Below are 18,828 nucleotides of genomic sequence, written 5' to 3' on the forward strand. Positions count from 1 at the left end.
AATCATTGTGTGCTGATGCGTTCGGTGCCTGGTCGGGTGCACACTGCACAGTAGTGTTGACTTTGGTGTCTGATGTTGCTGATTCGGTGTTGTTGGACCATCACCTTTATTGAGTAAACCAGCTCTGAGTGCATGTCAGATCCTGCCCTCGCACACCAGCTTCCAGTTTTTCGATGAGGCAAGTATGAGACTGTTCAGTAAATTACACTGATGCAGTAGAATTCAGGTGCATCTGCCTACACACAGGCCGCGTACAAGCACTTTCATTGAACTATTTAAATAAAACCAGGGGCCCGCAAAGGTGAGGGAAATTGCAGGTGAGTTGTATTCACTTCAGGAGCCCAACCTCCATATTGCAACGTAACATCTCCTATTAGAATTTTTTCCATGTCTTCTGTTTTTGCTTTATTTTGCCAAACATCCCTATCCGCTCTTAGCTACCCATTCTCTTCTGTGCAGTCTGCACCCACCTGTGCCAATGTGTGTCTCCAGCTGGGGGGCTAGGTGGTTGGAGAGATGTATTCCTTTTATATCTACCTCAGTTCCTCGACTGTTCTTTCCTGTGTCATACGGCTTTCCACCTCATGCCAAGACCTAAGTAAACACTCCCATTGCAAGGCTTCATGAGACAGTATAGGTTCTGGGACATGCCCAGAATCTTAACACTGAAGGACATATGTACAAGAAAAATTGGGAGTGCAGCGCTCCGACAGTTCCAAAATGCAGGTATGCGCTGCATTTACAATACAGCACGCCACATGTGTTTCCTAGTGCTGGCACTAAAATTAGTTGCCTAGCGCCAACACAGGCACTCTTGCAACATAGTGCAAGGGTGCCTGTGTTGCAGGGAATTATTGTTTATGTGCAGGAAGATGTCCCTTTCTGCACATAAACAATCAATAATGGAGATGTTACTTTTACTATGCAGCACACATAGAAGTAGCAAATCAACATTATCTGATGATTTGTTATGCGCAGGAAGGGACACCTTCCTGCACATAAGCAACCATTAAAGGCATGTTGCTCTTTCCATAAGTGCTGCACATAGAAATAGCAAAAACGAGGAGAAATAAAAGTATTTCTCCTCATTGACCATTCTAGTGCCTGCTATTGCATGGCATTAATTGTTGCTGCTGCCTCAGCTTTACACCTCCTTGTAAATCTGGGGCAGCGCCAAAAAACAATGGGTGTTTCGGTGGAATGCCCACACAGCAACATCCATTTACTTCCCCTTTCAGGCAAGTACTTGCGTGAAAGGGTACCATATTTACAAAGTGGCGATAAGCAACAAAAAGTGGCTTAACACCACTTTGTAACTGGTGCAGGGCATGGCGCTACCGGAAACTCACAAAAAGTAACGTGCTCTGAATCTCCATGATGATAGCCTCTTTAAGGTATTTTTATAATTATTTTTATTAGTTTTCAGTACCAAGCAACATACAGCAGTGTCCGCAAAATAAAAGCATGACTCTATGCAAATAATTCTTTGGATAATTCCAAAACACAACAGCATCCAACAATCGTTAGTTAGATTTAGTGGCCCATCAGTGTGGAAACTCCCCCCAATGATCCGAAACCTTATATTTTTGGGGATATGATGTATATACACGTTCCTCAGCTTTGGTACAGTCGCCCATACTGTCTGGCCATTTATTGATAGAAGGGTCCTTGCCCAGTCACCAACAGTGGGCAATGTCCTGCCGAGCTATCAACAAATTGTCCATTGCTGCGAATAATCTCTTAGCTCGACTACCTCCACACACATCCATAAAGTCTAGGAGGGTCATCTTGAAATCTAGTTGAACAAGTCTCTGTACAATTTGGGTCAACTTATTTTGCACATGAGCCCAGTAAAGTTGGATTACCGGGCAACTCCGTACCATATAGTAGAAGGTGTTAAAAGTCACCTTCCATCATAAGCAATTAGGGTCCGTTCCTGGATTCATTCTAATCTGTCTGCCCAAACTATAGTACACCCGAATTAGATGTTGAAATTAAAAAAGCCTTAAAAGCATAGACCTCCTCAGGATTCTGGGAGCTATCTTTGCCCCAACCCAATCAGTAAGGGGCCAACGTCATGGATCCACTAAGTTGTAAGAGGGAGTCTGGGATATTGTTGAACAATGTTCGATAGACAGTAGAAAGGCCCTCGGTACCCATTTGTGTGATGGTTATTATGGATTCTCTTGGGTTGCATTCGGGGAAACCCTGGAGTTTGGGGACGCGTCTCCAGAGCATGACATATTTGATTGAATACCAATAGCATTGCATTTTATATAGGTCATACACATTTTCCAGCTAAGCAAATGAGAGGAAATGGTCACTTACCGAGATATCCCCTAAGTTGGAGATCTCAATGAGATCCCATGGGTGGAATCCCGTCATGTTCACAAGTCTTGGTAATTTCCCAGATGTTAGTGGTTCCATGTTACAGAAGACGATGCAGAGAGTGGTCTGTGGACCCTGAATGGCAAGGGGCAATCCTTAAGGGTTGGAGGGGGGTTCATTAACAGCACACAAGTTCCGCTTGTGGTGTATGGCTGTTATGTTTACGCAGGGCCGTTTCCATGTGGCATCTGAATACACTTTTAATACTGCACCAGGTGCTCATCTATGAACATTTCAGAAAGGAAACTGATTCCCTCCCTCTTTTTCACATTTTGTCTGCCCAGTTCTTCCTTGTTCCCGCCTTAATTCCTCCTTATCTCCTACACTTCTTTATTCATTGTCTACTTCCATCCTCTGTGTGATGTCCCGTACCCCTATCATCTCACCCATTTGACCACCCTTGCTCTCCTCTTTCTTCCAGTCACATTACACCATCTCTCCTGATTTGAACAATTAAAGTCCTATCCATCATCACTGGATTATGTGTTGCACTTAGAAAAGAGTAATTGTAAAGAAACTTCAATGAAGATTTTCCCAAAGGAAAAAACAAATAATATCCATAGGAATCTCACCAGAAAAGAGACTTATTGTTACAGTTACTCCTAGTGTTGACTTCTTAGCTCCAGCCAAGGTTCAAAAACCGACTTCATGTTCTAGTCCTAGTTTTATGCCTTTCCACCTCACTCCCCAGGCTTGTCCATCCATGGCTCAAAAAATGAGACTCTGCGATAGCAGTTTGTGGAAGTATTCAATAAATGCCAACTAGGTTCAGTGCTTGAATTGGGATTCTTCCTTAAACAGTATTTCATAGTATCAACACCATCTTCAAGCAGTAACCACATAGCACCAAATTCGGAGGGAATATGATAGGCAAAATGATTTGTCTACAATCACCTAATGTCAGTAAGCCAGAGATTTAGGCCCACATGCATCATTGAGAATTGCATTCGCAAACGGTGCGAATCGCAATTTTCGGCCGTTTGCGAATACAATTCTCAAATTTGGGATGCATCATGCTTTTCGCAATTTTAGGAATCGCAACTATGTTGCGATTTCTAAAGTTGCGATTGCATTTAAGAAATCGCAATTTCAGATTTCTTAAATGCAATGCATGATCATTTTGAAATTGCGAATTCGCAATTTGGAAGGGATAAATTAACATGAAGTTGAACTTCATGCTAATTTACCGAAAACTTTCAAATATGCACAAATTACATTTTTGTAAGTTTTAATTTACACACACACATGTCCTTAGGGCATGTGTGTGTGTAAATTGCACTTAAAGTTAAATTTCAGGGGTGCAGGGAGGGGTTCTTTGGAACCCCCCCTGCACCCTTGAAATTGCATTCACATTTTGCGATTCGCAAAATGAAATTCGCAAAATGTGAATGCCTTCCCATACAATCCTTAGGGCCTTTTGGCCCATAGGAATCAATTGGAAGGTTTTCCTTAATTGCGATTCGCAAATTGAGAATCGCAATTAAGGAAAAATAAGGAATCGCAAAAAAAAATTGCGATTTTTTTCATGCATTGCCTTTTGCGATTTCTAAATTGCGATTTCTTAATTTTCGCAATTTAGGAATCGCACACGGCAACAATGATGCATCTAGGCCTTTACTACAACTAAAGAACATTTTTCAGACCTGGTCTCAAATTATTTGGGTGGACACTGTTCTTTTCCTAATTGTTTTAAATTTCAGTACAGTGATTCTTTTTTTAAAGTGCTACACAGCATATGTAATATTTCTCTTTTCTCTTTGACAGGGTATGGACTGGAGGTAGACATGTGGGCTACTGGTGTTATTCTCTACATTCTGCTTTGCGGGTTTCCTCCTTTCCGGAGCCAAGAACGAGATCAAGAGGAGCTATTTCAAATCATCCAGTACGGTCACTATGAATTCACCTCACCGTACTGGGACAAAATTTCAGAAGGTAAGAGATAACATACAATTGAGAAGTCAGGTTTAATGATATCTGTCAGTGCTTATCAAAACGTTTTTCTCTAGCATCTTTACTCTCCATTCCAATCAGAACTCTCCTCTCGCTTAGGAAAACCAAATGACACAAAAACTGGGTTTATGACTTATGAATGACCATTCACACAATAGCAGCATCTCTAAGTATATTTGCAAAGAATCCGGCTAAGTTTACAGGTTAAATCATTGATCTTAAGAAACGTGCCGACACTGAGTCAATGCAAATATTTCAGAAGGGCACTCAATTTGTAATACTACAGCGTTAATTCTGATTTTAAGCAACAGGTTTGTTTCCGTAGTTTTATATAGGCAAACTTGCCCTGACGGTATCAGAGCGCCTTACATGAGCACCAGTTGCGTTACAGAGGGACACATTCTTTTTTTGCTAGGCACGGGAAGATCAGGGGCCAGATGTAGGTAATTTTATTTTACCACTTCTTAAATACCGAATCATACCGATTCGGTATTTAAGAAGTGGTAAAATAGAGGGGGGGAGATGTAGGTATTTCAGATTCTGTAAATACCGAATCGTTAAGATTCGGTATTTACCGATTCTGTAAATACCGATTCGGTATTGCCCATTGATTCCTACGGGCCTTGCAGCCCATAGGAATCAATGGGCAATACCGTATTACAGAATCGGTAAATACCGATTTTAGCAAGGGTGCAGGGGGTGTCACTTTGACACCCTCTGGCACCCCAAAAATAGGCATGTGCGCCATGTGGCACACAGACATGCCCTAAGGGCATGTCTGTGTGTCACATGGCACAGGTGTGCATGCACACATGTGCATGCACACCTGGATTCGGTATTTTACCACCCAATTGGATTGGGTGGTAAAATACCGATTCTTAAAGCCCTGTGGCACTCTGACATGTGCCAGCTACATCTGCATTTACAGAATCGGTATTTTACCGAGTCTGTATTTACCGATTCAGTAATTTTACCGAATCGGTAAATACAGAGGGCCCGATGTAGGTAATCTCGATTTACCTACTCTTAAATACCGAATCATACCGATTCAGTATTTAAGAGTAGGTAAATTTGAAGTAGGCAGATGTAGGTAATTTTTCTTTTTCAATTACCGAATCTGTAAGATTCGGTATTTACCGATTCAGTAAATACCGAATCGGTATTTGCCATTGATTCCAATGGGCCTTGAAGCCCATAGGAATCAATGGCAAATACCGATTCGGTAATTACCGAATCGGTAAATACCGAATCCTGCCAGGGGGAACGGGGTGTCACTTTGACACCCTGTAGCACCCCAATGTCAGGCTTGTGTGCCATGTGGCACACAGACATGCCCTAAGGGCATGTCTGTGTGTCACATGGCACAGGTGTACATGCACAGATGTGCATGTACACCTGAATTCGTTATTTACCATGCAATAGTATTACATGGTAAATAACAAATTCTTAGGGGCCTGTGGCACTGTTTAAAGCTCCACCTACATCTGCATTTACAGATTCGGTATTTTTACCGAGTCTGTATTTACCAATTCGGTAATTTTACCGATTCGGTAAATACAGATTCGGTAAAAATACCGAATCTGTAAATACATGCCCCCAACATTGGAAAAGGCATTTACCGGTCGGTAACGGCCGAATTCGGCCGTTACCGACCGGGAAATGCCTACCTACATCGGGCCCTTAATCGGTAAAATACCGATTCTGTAAATGCATGCCCTACATCTCAAAATCCAATTACCGGTCGGTAACGGCCGAATTCGGCCGTTACCGACCGGTAATTGGCCACCTACATCTGGCCCAAAGTGATTTGTCCAGAATCACAAGATGTTTACCGTCCCTGCCGAGACTCAAACCCGGTTCCCCAGCATCAAGGCTGACTACGCTAGCCTTAAGGCCACATCCTATCCCCAAGTTTGATCAATGTAGTTATGTAAATTGTTTACATGGTTTTATTTAAATGCTAAAAAAGCATACATTTAATAATAAGGATATTGTGTAAACCTTTAGTTTCAAGATATTTTTCATGGTAGTATTATCTTTGTAATTCTAGTACATCCTCATCAGTGAGGACCTGCTGAATGTACTGTAGCTGTCATTCACCTTCCTGTCCCACTTTGGTACAGTCTTCTTTCAATCCTGGTTCTTGCACCATCCTTAGTTAGCATTTAAACACTGTTGATTTGCTGCTACCAGTACCACTCTTATTTTTTAATACCCCATAAATGTTTTGTTTTACTTGCTGCACTCTTATTGATCTTTTTTGGATGCTGCTCGTCTGGACGTTCTATGATAATTTGTCACATGTTACTCAATACTCAACTACAGCATGGTGTTTTTGCTTAGCTGATGTAATGTTGTAATTTTGCATTTACATTCTGTCACCCATTCATTCTTTCTTCTATCATTCAGTTTTTCACCATTCCATCCATCCATATCCAAGCCTATGCTACCTTTTCACTCCATCCATCCTTGCACTCCATCCATCCTCCCTTTTATTCATTCATCATTTCACTCAGCCATCCAATCATCCTTCCTTTCACTCATGCTTCCACCCATTTACCCTTTTACTCATCCATACATGCTTTTACTCATCCGTCCATCCATCCACCCTCTCTTTCACTCATCCATCCATCCTTTCACCCATCCATTCTCACTTTTGCTCATCCATCCATTACTTTGTTCATGTATCCTTTCTTTCTTATCATCCATCCTTTCACTCATCCTTCCATCTACTCATGCAGTCATCCTTTTCTTCATCCACCCTTTCACTCCATCCATCGTTTCATTCCATACATCTCTCCTTCCTTTTACACATGCCAACCATCAATCCATTCACCCTCTCTTTCACTCATCCATCCACCCTTTCAATCACTCATCCATCCTCTCATAATCCATCCAGCCTGTCATTCATCGATACACCCTACCTTTTACTCATCCATACATCATCCATCCATCCATCCATCATTCCATCTATTCAACCATCCTTTCACTCTTCCATCCTCACATCCATCCTTTAAGTCCTTCACCTATCCATAATCAGTCAATACATCCTTCCACTCACCCATCCATGCACCCTTTCACTCACATTCATACATCCATCCTTTTACTCACTCACTCTCCTTTGTCTGCCAAGTTGCAGACAGAAGGGACCCAGCAAGACCTCCACCCCTCTGTAGCTTCTAAAGTGGGGGCTCACAACGTCCTATCATCCACTCTTTCTCTCATTTAAACTTTTGCTATCCATCTATCCATCCTTTAATTCCATTCGTATATCCCCCATTTCACTGCACCCATCCATCCTTTCACTAATCCATCCCTCCTTTTTCATCATCCATCCATCATTTCACTCATCCAGCTACCCTCCCTTTCATTCATCCATCCAGTCTTTCAGTTATCCATCCATCCACACTTGTATTCATCTACCCTCCTTCATCTACCCTCCCTTACACTCATCCATTCATTCATCCATCCTTAGATCCCTTTTCACTCACTCATTCATTCATTCATTGATACACCCTTCCACTCACACCTATCCATCAGTCCTTTCACCCACTCAACCAACCAGCCATCCACCCTTTGACGTTATTTATAACCCTTTGTCTGCTGAGTGAAGAGGCCCTTCATGAACTCCACCCCTGCATTAGCTGCTAAAGCAGTGGGTTCGCGATGCCCCAGCTCCAAACGTATCTTCCTGTTTCAACCCCTAAAATTGTTCTTAGCTACACTACTCTCATTGTTCTAAATGTGCCTGTATGATAGTCTAAGCTCATCATCAATAAATACAGTGATAGGTTCCAAAGTAACCCAAAGGCACCTGATATTCTCGAACCTCCTCAAGACCATTATGCAGTTTGTTGAGACGTCGTATTCTCAGACTGAATTGAATCACATCATGTAATGATCTAAACGGACCCTCATAAATAATCATGGGTGCCCCCTCCTAGGCAGACACATAAAGCTCAATGATGCCCTGATAGAGATCCAGCTGCTTGAACTACTAACACATTGACTCACGTCTTGTGTCTGCTGCCCCATAGCTAGGACTAGGCCTCATCAGAATTCATGAGGTTCAGGAGACACATTGTTCCTATTATAAGGTTTGTACCTCTTCACATTACTCTCACCCCCACCCAGAAATGGGTGAACACTGCTTGTCACTTGGTGCTACAACTTTTAAGTTGCGGAACTCATACACTCCTTAATGCCAAATCAGCAGCCAAGCATTTATTATCATTCCGAACACAATCATGCACTCTTCCTACCACACAACAGAGGACTGTGCATGATGTCTGGTTGGCACTGGTCTAACCTGGTTTTTGTTTGTGTAAGAATTAATCCGGCCTACAGAGCACTTTGCAGATAGCACTTTCATTGCAGCTTTGGAATCTAAAACACAAAGAAGTCTGATCTGGTTACAGTCAGATTACAGTAACACAGATAATATTTATGGCATATAAATGGGATAGTCTTAGCACAGTTATTTTTCCATTACATACTACACACTACAGGATTAGACAAATTTAATTTACTTTGTACATATTTACTATTAGAGGAATGGACCGTCTATGTCTAACCCAACATGTGCTGTCTATCCCAAAGTGCTCCCACTTCTTGAGTGACCTGAACATCTTGACCAACGATCCTTCAAAAACATATGCTTAAGTAGTGGATTATGATATGGACGGCCTATTACTGGTGCATATGCTGAATCACTCTACCGTGGGGCAGATCTGGGCCTTTACATTGTCTTTCCCTGACATCTTAAAGACAGTTGCATGACACTGTGTAGTATCCTGCATTTGTTAATGTAATGTATTTTACACCCACTGCTCAGCCAGTGCATGTGCTCTGTGCTCAATAGAATGTTGGAGTCTTGATGTGCCTCGAAATGTTGGGACACAGTGAGGTGAAATGAAAGTTGAGCATGGGCTGAGCAACAGACAGGCTATTCCTGGTGGGGCTCCCCTTCACAACTCAACTACCTGTTGTCTGGACTATTCAGCATGTTACCTGCTTGAATAAATCATCTTTAATTACAACCTTCCTGCGTGGACCTCCTTACAACACACTGCCTACCCCTATCCTGGTCAGATCTAGTCCTCACTTCTTCTCCGGTTTGGAACTAATATACCCCAAAAAAAGAGTCCTGGCCATCTTGCCTGGGCTCTTGCTCTAGACAATTGAGCGACATCAGAGTTTGTAATGCAGCAGATGGTATATCCGTCACTTTGTGGTGGAGTCACAAATCAGCTAAACACTAAATCAGCCCCATAACCTCCCAATTAATCTGACCAGATCTTTACTGTAAAAAAAGTAATCTGGTTTGGTGCTCATGTGGAGCTCTCCAGCGCTCCACAGACCGGGCGTGAGCTGTATAAAACTGCACAAAAAACGTAAATAAATAAACTTCCACTTCCAGCGATAAAACTAATGTTCCTCTTCACTGCATTCTAATTACTTCAGTTATTCTAAAGATCAGAATGTTTATTTCCGTGGATATGCTATTTAATTTTCCTGTGCCCTGTTGAGCCTGTTGTATGGTGCGCAGCTTTATAAAATACATTGTGCATCTAAAACTGTTTTGGTTTTTGGCAGCCCACGTGCTTTTCTCATCCTCTCTTTGTTTCGTCAGGCTCAAAACTCACCAATGCTCATGTAATTTTATTTAAAAAGCAGCTCTTAGTTATTTAGTTACTTCTTAAGGTAAGATCAGCTTTAAATGATAAGCTACTCAATGCTATTTCGACACCTTGGCTTAATCAGGGATACTGGGTAAAAAAGCACTGGCAAAGCCAACAGGTCATGGTTTGCTGTTCTAACCATTTATAGACAGACTTGCTAAAGTGTGCATTTGTACATCGGTTAGCAATGAGGAGCCATATTGATCAAAATGGAACACAATGCAACCAGGTCACCTTGTTGGGCTGTGTTACAGGGAAAGGGCAGGAATGCACTGTATTTATCACAGTTAGACACATTCCTGCCTTTTCCCAGCACTGATGCACAATGTGCTGCCTATCGCCAATGTAGACACTCTTGCACCATGATTCAAGGCTGCCTGTGTTGTAAGCAGGATTGTGTTTGTGCACAAAAACAGTTCCTTGGGTCATTTTACTCTTCCTAAGTGTGCTACAGAATGCAACACATATAGAAAGAGAATACAAAACGAGGAGAAATGAAGATATTTCTCCTTGTTGCATCTTCCCTGGGAAGGCGTAGCATTTTGCCGCATTCCCAGTCTACCAGTAATTGTAAATCTGGTAATGCGCCATAATCCATGGGTTATGTATGTGAACACCACCAATGGAACGCTTCCCTGGGACACTTAACGCAATGATGTGCGCTGTTTTGTGTTTCATTGAAACAAAGTGCAGTAGGGACCTTATGGTCCTTACAATTGAAACAGCGGCTAGGATTTCTAAGAGTGAACTTGAAGAAATCGCTAAGTTAGAGGAAGAAATAAGTACCAACCAAACGATTACGGATTCAAAGTCTCTACTAGAAAAAGTAGAAAAAGAAATTCAGGAATTCAAGGACTTCACCATTACACAAAAATCAAACCAATTTGAGAAAGACAAAAAAAACTTTTCCATTGAAAACGTGTATCCTTTTCTTCAACCGGATTTTTATACAAAAACGGACTCTAGGCGATACCTCCCTGACAACCGAGGTAGATTTCGCAATAAGTTCATCACATTTTCGGATACCTCATCCTCAGGGGAAGACAGTGATACCAATAACAGTAGACAGAATAAGAACCGAAAATGGAATCAGACACAACAGCCTCAGGGACAATCTTCAAATTCTTTTTTAGGAAGGGGCCAAACGAGCTCAAGGGGAAGGCAAAGATACAATCAACCATGGGAGATGACCACCAGCCGCCAACATTACTAAAACTAGCGGTATCCCCAATTTTTAATCTCTCTAATAGAGCCCTAACATCGGCAGAAGAAAGTATTTTGTCCAAAGGACTGTCGTTTGTACCGTCCAAAAGAACTGATTTTGTTAAGATGAAGACTGAATTCATAGAGTTTTGCCGTAAATTGCGCCTCACTATGTTCTTCTCAGTAAATCCTACCCCAATGCCATCCGAAGTTACAGGACTTAGAAAAAAATCTACTTTTTGCCCCCCAGGAAATAAAGTACCAAAGGAAAATGTAACTTTTGAAAGGACAGTCCTTTCTGCCATTTCAGAGATGGAGAAACAAAAAAAGTTTGTAAAATTCAACATCTCCAAAGATGAAACGAAGGCCCTAACAACTTTAAGAAATGACAACACAGTAACAATCAAACAAGCTGACAAAGGCGGCTCAATCGTTATTTGGGACACCAACGATTACACTGCCGAAGCCATGAGGCAACTAGACAATCACACTTGTTACCGCAAAATTGGTAAGAACCCCACATCAGAATTCCAAAATCTTTTATTTCCCATCTTGAAAGAAGGATTTGAGGAAGGATTTCTAGGCCAGAAAGAACTGGAATATTTACAGAATAAACATCCTAAAATACCCATGTTCTATGTCCTACCCAAGGTCCATAAACACCTGACCAAGCCACCTGGTAGGCCTATTGTGGCAGGGTGCGATTCCTTACTTGAGCCAATAGCTAAGTATGTCGATTGCTTCTTAAAACAATTCATGGACTGTGTTGTGTCGTATTTAAAAGATACGACTGACTTTATCAATAAGTTGGAAGGTGCTGAATTCGATAGAGACAATGACTTGCTAGTCACTCTAGATGTCACACAACTTTATACGCAAATACCCCAAGATGAAGCTGTGGCTGTACTGGAATATTTTTGGGATTCAAGACCTAGACCGGTTCAGGTGCCTACTAAATTCCTAGTGGACTTAGCCACGTTTGCTCTAAAAAAGAACTACTTCAGCTTTGGAAATGAATTTTACCTCCAAGTAAAAGGAGTCGCCATGGGGTGTCCCTTTGCCCCAGAGCTGGCGGTGCTGTTCATGTCGCTCTTTGAAGACACCTATGTTCACAATAACAATCCTTTCAAGGAACACATAGCCACATGGTGGCGCTTCATAGACGACGTCTTCATGATTTGGACTGGTGGAGAAGAAAATTTAACATCTTTCTTCAATTGGCTTAATACGAGAACAATAGACATACAATTCAGTATATCACATTCAGCAACTAAGATCTTGTTCCTGGATGTAGAAGTTTTTCCATCTAATGGTAAATTGGCAACATCTTTATTTACCAAGCCTACAGATCGCAACAAAGCATTACTTTTCTCCAGCAACCACCCGAGGAGTCTAAAAGAAAATTTGCCATTCGGCCAATTTCTACGAATCCGTAGAAATTGTTCTTCCAACGAGGACTATAAATTCCACGCAGAAAATCTAGTATCCAAATTGTGTGATCGCGGCTACCCAAAAAAATTGGTCCGCAATTCAATGAAACGGGCAAGATGGATACCAAGGGAGAGTCTTCTTGAACGAAAAACAAAATCCAAGCTCAAGCGGCAGGTTTGTGTAACCACCTATTGTCCCAATGCGAACAATCTTAAAAAAATCATTGAACAAAATTGGCATCTAATTAAAAACTTGGATGAAAGTCTACACGCACCCCCGCTGTTCGCCTTTAAAAAGGAGAACAGTGTTGCCAACCATATAATAAGAGCAGGAATGAAAAAAGAAGAACAACCATCCTTAAGACGAATGATGGGATTGGCCCCCATTGTCGGCCACCACAAGTGTGGCACGTGCTTGTGTTGCGATCTGACCATAGAAGGATCATTATTCCAACATCGTGGTATTTCATGGAAACATGAAACCTTCAGCAATTGTAAGTCTAAGTTCGTAGTATATGGAATTGTTTGCCCCTGTGGACTCCTATATATAGGAAAGACGAACCAAGAAATTCGCCACAGAATTGCCCAACACAAATCTAGAATAAAAAACAGAGTAGAAACTGCACCGCTGGTTAACCACTGGAGACGTTGCAAACATCTCATAAACGACATGAAATGGACTGTCATCTCCCGCGTTGAAAAAGACCAACATGGCGGAGACTTGGATCAAAAACTTTCAAAAAGGGAAGCCTATCTAATCGTGAAGTTCGACACAGCAGTCAGGGGACTTAATGAATTATCAGAGATATATAAACTTTAGGAAGTTAGTGCCTGGCTTTTTTCTGTGAGCTCACTTGTTCCTGTACAGTTTTTAGTTCTGATGTGTAAATTACACACGCACAGTACCGATTGTTCCCTTACCAGTTGCCCATCAAAATACATGCCCGATAATTTAAGCACATAGCCTATAAGACAAAGATTGATCTTTGTATTAACAGACCATGCCGCTTTTGGAAGGTTCCCAAGTGTGCAGTTGCACCGTAGGAACACACCATGTTCCGTGGATAGATCCTCCCATTTTTAAGCCTCAGAGACACATTACAACAATATGCATGCGCAATAAGGCAGTGTCTCCGTTAAACAGAGGCCCCATTCCAGCTGATTCACTCCACGCACGCGCGAGGGAGCAGTGCGATTGTGGACGCCGGTAGCACTCGGCAATAAAGACTAGGATTCAATTAGCTGGTAAGCTTATGCCGCGTTTAGATCTCGACATGTTATAAAAATATTCTGTGTGAAACCAAAGTTTGACACGTTCTCTCTCCCTCGCTTATTTCAGAGAGGCAATGAAAACACCGTCTTGCGATTGAATTAATAACAGATCCCCGTCTCCTTGCGCGGCTCGTGAAAACCTCCTGGTAAGAAGATCGCCCAATTATTTCATCCAGAGGGCTATTCACTAAAATCATCTAGACACTAAATAGCATGCATCTCTTACAGGCTTCCCAGACCTTTCTGCCCTAAAGCCACATGCCTGGACACACCATCTTTTATACCTGAGGTAAATTTTTGAATATGCCTATGCTGTGGGTATGGCATGTAATACAGAACTGTAGCTTACACACACATCTTTTTCTATTTTTCTTTTTCTTTTTCTGTTGTGAACACAGGTGACATTTATTCCTCGATCCCTGGATAATCTCCATAGTGGTAAGCAGAGGTTACTCTGGGTGTTGTAGTGCTCATTAGATTTCTTTCATACAAATGTACACAAAGTTTTCCTCTTCTTTCTTTTTTCAGAGCGACCTGGCCCTGATGAGAATCCCTTTCAACCCTTAGGGATTCGAAACGCGTAGGCCCCTTCATGCTTAGCGTCTGCTCTTCTTGGTTTTGCCCTAGTGTTAACATGCTGTCACACTAGATGCTTTGAATTTTCTATTTACTTTTCTTTATTGTTCACTTAATTATTATGATTTATTTGATTCAAATCAAAAAGAATGAGTATATTTTATAATTCATTGTTTATAATTTTGTATTTACGCAGCAGACCTAATACCTAGCCCTTTTGTTTATCCGTATTCAATTGGGCTAAGTATTGTGATATGAATGTATGAATGTTTGTGGTATGACTGTGATATGATTGATTTTGGAATGTATGGTTGATTTCATTGCCCTATTTGTGTGTCCTATTTTTCTATGTTGTTCAAAAATGTTCTGTTTTTTTGACAGTATATGATGAAAGTTTAAATAAATGTACTTTCAAAACGATTTTGTAAAATAAAAGAGCTATTGAATAGTATGCCCCAGCTTGGATAAGGTGTCTTTGCTTTGGGTGTTAGAATAAGAAGACAAATAGAGGACCAGTATTGGCACTTTCTCTCTGTTGTTTAGTGTTGTGTTACTTTGCATTTATCTAGCCACTTAGAGCCACCCACAGTGGCCTTGCATGGTTTGATAAATCGAATTTCAAGGGTTGTGTCGCTTTTGCACCACGTTGCATGGTGCAAAAGCTACACAACCCCTTGATAAATATGGCCCTAGGAGTCGACAGAGGGAGATGCAGAGAGATATAAAATAGTTCCTCATGCAGATCAATGCATAGGCTCCTTTGGTGGAACAAGGACGCACCCAAACAGCTAACAGCATTAGGTGAGGGAGTAATGGGGCAGATGTATCAACATCCTGATTTGCGAATCTAAAATAGCGATTTTTAGACATCGCTATTTGAGATTTGCAAATAGGGATGTATGTAGAAAATCGCAATTTTTTGCGATTTCTTAAAATTCCTTAATTGCGATTTGCAAATTGCGAATCGCAATTAAGGAATAATTTCCCATTCATTTCTATGGGCCAGGAGGCCCAGAGGAATGAATGGGAAGTTATTCTCAATTTGCGATTCGCAATTTGAGAATCGCAAATTGAGAATAATTTCAAGGGTGCAAGGGTGTCATAAGGACACCCTGATGCACCCCTGAAATGAACATGTGTGCGCATATGGCACCTTCACAAATGCCAAAAAGTGCATTTGTGAAAGAAATCGCAAATTAGCACCAACTTGAAGTTGGTGGTAATTTGCGATTTCTTAATGAGAAATCGCACAACTTGGGTGCTTCATACATAGCATTTAGGGAATCGCAATTTGCGATTCCTTAAATGCTGTTGCAAAATTAAGGATTCGCATTTTCAGTTTTTTTAGTCGCAAACGCTGCTTTTTGCAAATCGCAGCGTTTGCGACTAAAAAAAGGATGATACATGTGCCCCAATACTCCTTATGTGTTGGGCCCTGATTTATGTCTGTTTAGACAGTCAACCCAGACCTAAAAAGCGCGTGGGAGGTGATTGTTTTCAAAAAATTGTATTACAGCACGTGTGTTTACAATCATTAGCAGGGCACGAGTCGGGGGTACACGCAGGTACACGGTTCCCACCCACTATTTTCACAGGGTGGACGCCGTCCCCCCTGCCAAGAAGTTGGACCCCACATAAATATTTGGAACTTGCCCCAGTGTAAGACACTGACGTTTAGCGGCACCTGCACGTTGTCTGCTTTCCACTTCCAGCACCAACCTGCAGGCAGTGAAGGAACCTTTTTTCATCTCCAGCTGGGCCGAAGTTAACTCCTTTTGTTTGAATATTATGACTGGGGGCCGCCTGGATCCTTACCTTACACTTAAATGTAAACGCCACAGAGGGAAACAAAGGCATACAGAGTGCCTTCTCTTCACAGGTACTTAAGAGAGGCATGCTGTTGCCTTTGTTCTGTCCCTGTATATAAATGTCGACACTGTAAGACTGTCAGATGGGTTGGTCTGTCCCAGTATTTACATAAATGATTTAAATAGCACTATTTTATTTCTTTTATAGCGCTACGTCGTGACGTCATGATGTTATTTCCATACTGTCTTGCTTGGTCAGTCCCCCCACTTCTTTCTATAGGACTCGTGCCCTGATCATTAGGCATTGTGTAAAACTTTACCACATGTGTGACTTTCTGGTTAAAGCATTGTTTAGGTTTAACAGAATACTTTTCTAACGTGTCCGCATTGATTTATTTTGCTCTAACAGCAGCCAAAGATCTGATCAGCAAGCTGCTTGTGGTCGACCCCAAAAGGCGCTTCACTGCCAGTCACGTTCTTCACCATCGCTGGATTAGTTCAGACGGAAAACGGAACAACAGAAACTTGCAGCGGGAAGTAACAATGAACCTCGAGCGCCACTTTCAGAGCCGACGCCGGCCGGAGGCTTCCAGCAGCGACCGCTGAAGTCTGCCTCGTGATTATCGACAATGCACCAGAAACTGCCTCAAAAGATGCCTGACCTCCCGGTGCACGGCCAGCAATCCTCTCAGAAGTCTTTATGCGAATGGAAAGTGACTTACTATTTTTGTACTCGTACTTTCAAGAATAAAATCCTACTTAATATGTTATAGCAATCCTAATGTACAAAGCAGCTCGGGATGCCACATCGAAACCATCCGACTCCCACTCTTACTCTGTGTTTTAAATTACCAACGCGCAGAAACACACCTTTCTACATTTCCTGCTGGGATGATTTGCACTGTTCACTTAAAAGCATGACAGTCCTGTCGAGTTCTGCCAGCACGTTTCTGAAAAGAGAACACGAGAAAGATTAACGACACCATGTTGTTTAAACATGGTTAATTCAACAACAACGGTAGCACAAAGTACAGGCCTCAAACTGTTTTAATTTGACTCCTGCACTCTAGTTTGCCTTAGTTAATGATCAAAAGTCATAATCGCGAAAGTATAATCTCCATATACCTTTTTCTAGACCTGGCCTCACAGTGGTGCTGTCTGGGGACCTATCGCTACTAATTCTTAGAATTAAGCATACAGTAGGCTTTGGCTCCACCTAGAGGATTATTTCCCTCTCACCTCATGGTATTGGCTGGTGTATCTCTCCGCCTCATGTCAAATTCAGAATAGGGATTCTCCCAATACTAAATTTTGTAAAAAAATAAATATGGTCCTCTTTCTAAAGCATTTTGGACCACTGTAATTGTAATTTTGGTGGCCAATAGACAATTAACACATTTCATGTTGGTGTGTTCCAAAACATTGCAACTCAGGAAGCATCTTCTAATCTCTGTAATCTGGGCATACAACATAAAAACTTAAAGAGGCTTTCGACTTGTGGCGGAGGAGCAACTTACAAAATGTATTACTATCAGTTACATCTTACATCCTGATGGCATGGTAACTAACACAATAGATTATAATCAACCCATTGAACTAACTAAAGGAACAGGTTTTTAATTATTGTATAATGAAAGCTGTTATTTCAGAAACGTAACTTTATATTTGTATGGTTTATCAGCTGAAACTAGTAAATATATGTGATCATATGACACCCATACCTCCATCTGTCGCTGGTTGTTGCTTGTGCTACCATGGCTGGGGTGGGACTACTTTCCCCAGCATTCCTGCTTGGCAGAGGGTGTCCGACTCTGCTCTCAACTGGTTGCCATCAAGCGCTCAAAAGCATTGTGTGATTCCCGCAGTATGGGATGTGTGTGAGACGCGCCCGGGCTTGTTCCCGGACAAAGTCCGTGCCAAGATGGGCCCGTCTTAGCCCATCATAGACTGTTAGAGACTGGGCTGGGCTACTCCTCTTGATTTTTGTCCTCCTGCAACAGTCGTCCACAATCACTAAGGTACAGTGCGAGATCCCGCTCTTATTTTGTTTGTAGTTTTCCCAGATAAAATGTGGAAAAGAAGGTTACCTCTGTTTTCACTCTGGGTCCTCAACCCCAACACCGCACTACAATTGACAGCTTCTTGGTGTGGGCTGTTGACATTATCTCCAACGAGATTAAGTAGGCAGAACGGCGGCTTCCCCTCAAAGCTGGCAATTTCACCCCAACCGCACTCCCCTTTGATGTTTCTCACAGTGACGCCCTGGCTAATGGCTGCCCTAGTGAGCTATCTCTATTTGAAGGGACCAGCAAAGCCAGAAATACTGGTGATGGACTGATGGAAGGGGAGGGCCCAAACAGTCTCAAGTCTGCTGCACCTTTGTCTGGGTCTAGCTAGGGAACTTGAAATTCTTATTGGCCTCGCAAGAGCGGAGTATGCTGACCAGCCCCCCAATACCAGACTCTGCAGAACAACCAGAAGGGAGGCAAGACAGCCCAGACCCCCTTCCTGTGATCAACT

General features: G+C 42.0%; 1 protein-coding gene across 1 annotated transcript in view; it reads left to right on the plus strand.

Moving 5' to 3' along the window:
- Window positions 1–16,914, plus strand: part of DCLK3 (doublecortin like kinase 3) — a 122,088-nt gene extending 105,174 nt beyond the window's left edge. Inside the window, exons 3-4 of the mRNA XM_078685876.1 lie at window positions 4,153–4,320; window positions 16,718–16,914. Coding sequence (XP_078542002.1) covers window positions 4,153–4,320; window positions 16,718–16,914 — 365 coding nt within the window. The remainder of the gene's footprint in view (window positions 1–4,152; window positions 4,321–16,717) is intronic.
- Window positions 16,915–18,828: the final 1,914 nt, after the last annotated feature.

This window comes from Lissotriton helveticus, chromosome 4_1, assembly GCF_964261635.1.
Source record: "Lissotriton helveticus chromosome 4_1, aLisHel1.1, whole genome shotgun sequence".
In the NCBI taxonomy this organism is placed as follows: domain Eukaryota; kingdom Metazoa; phylum Chordata; class Amphibia; order Caudata; family Salamandridae; genus Lissotriton; species Lissotriton helveticus.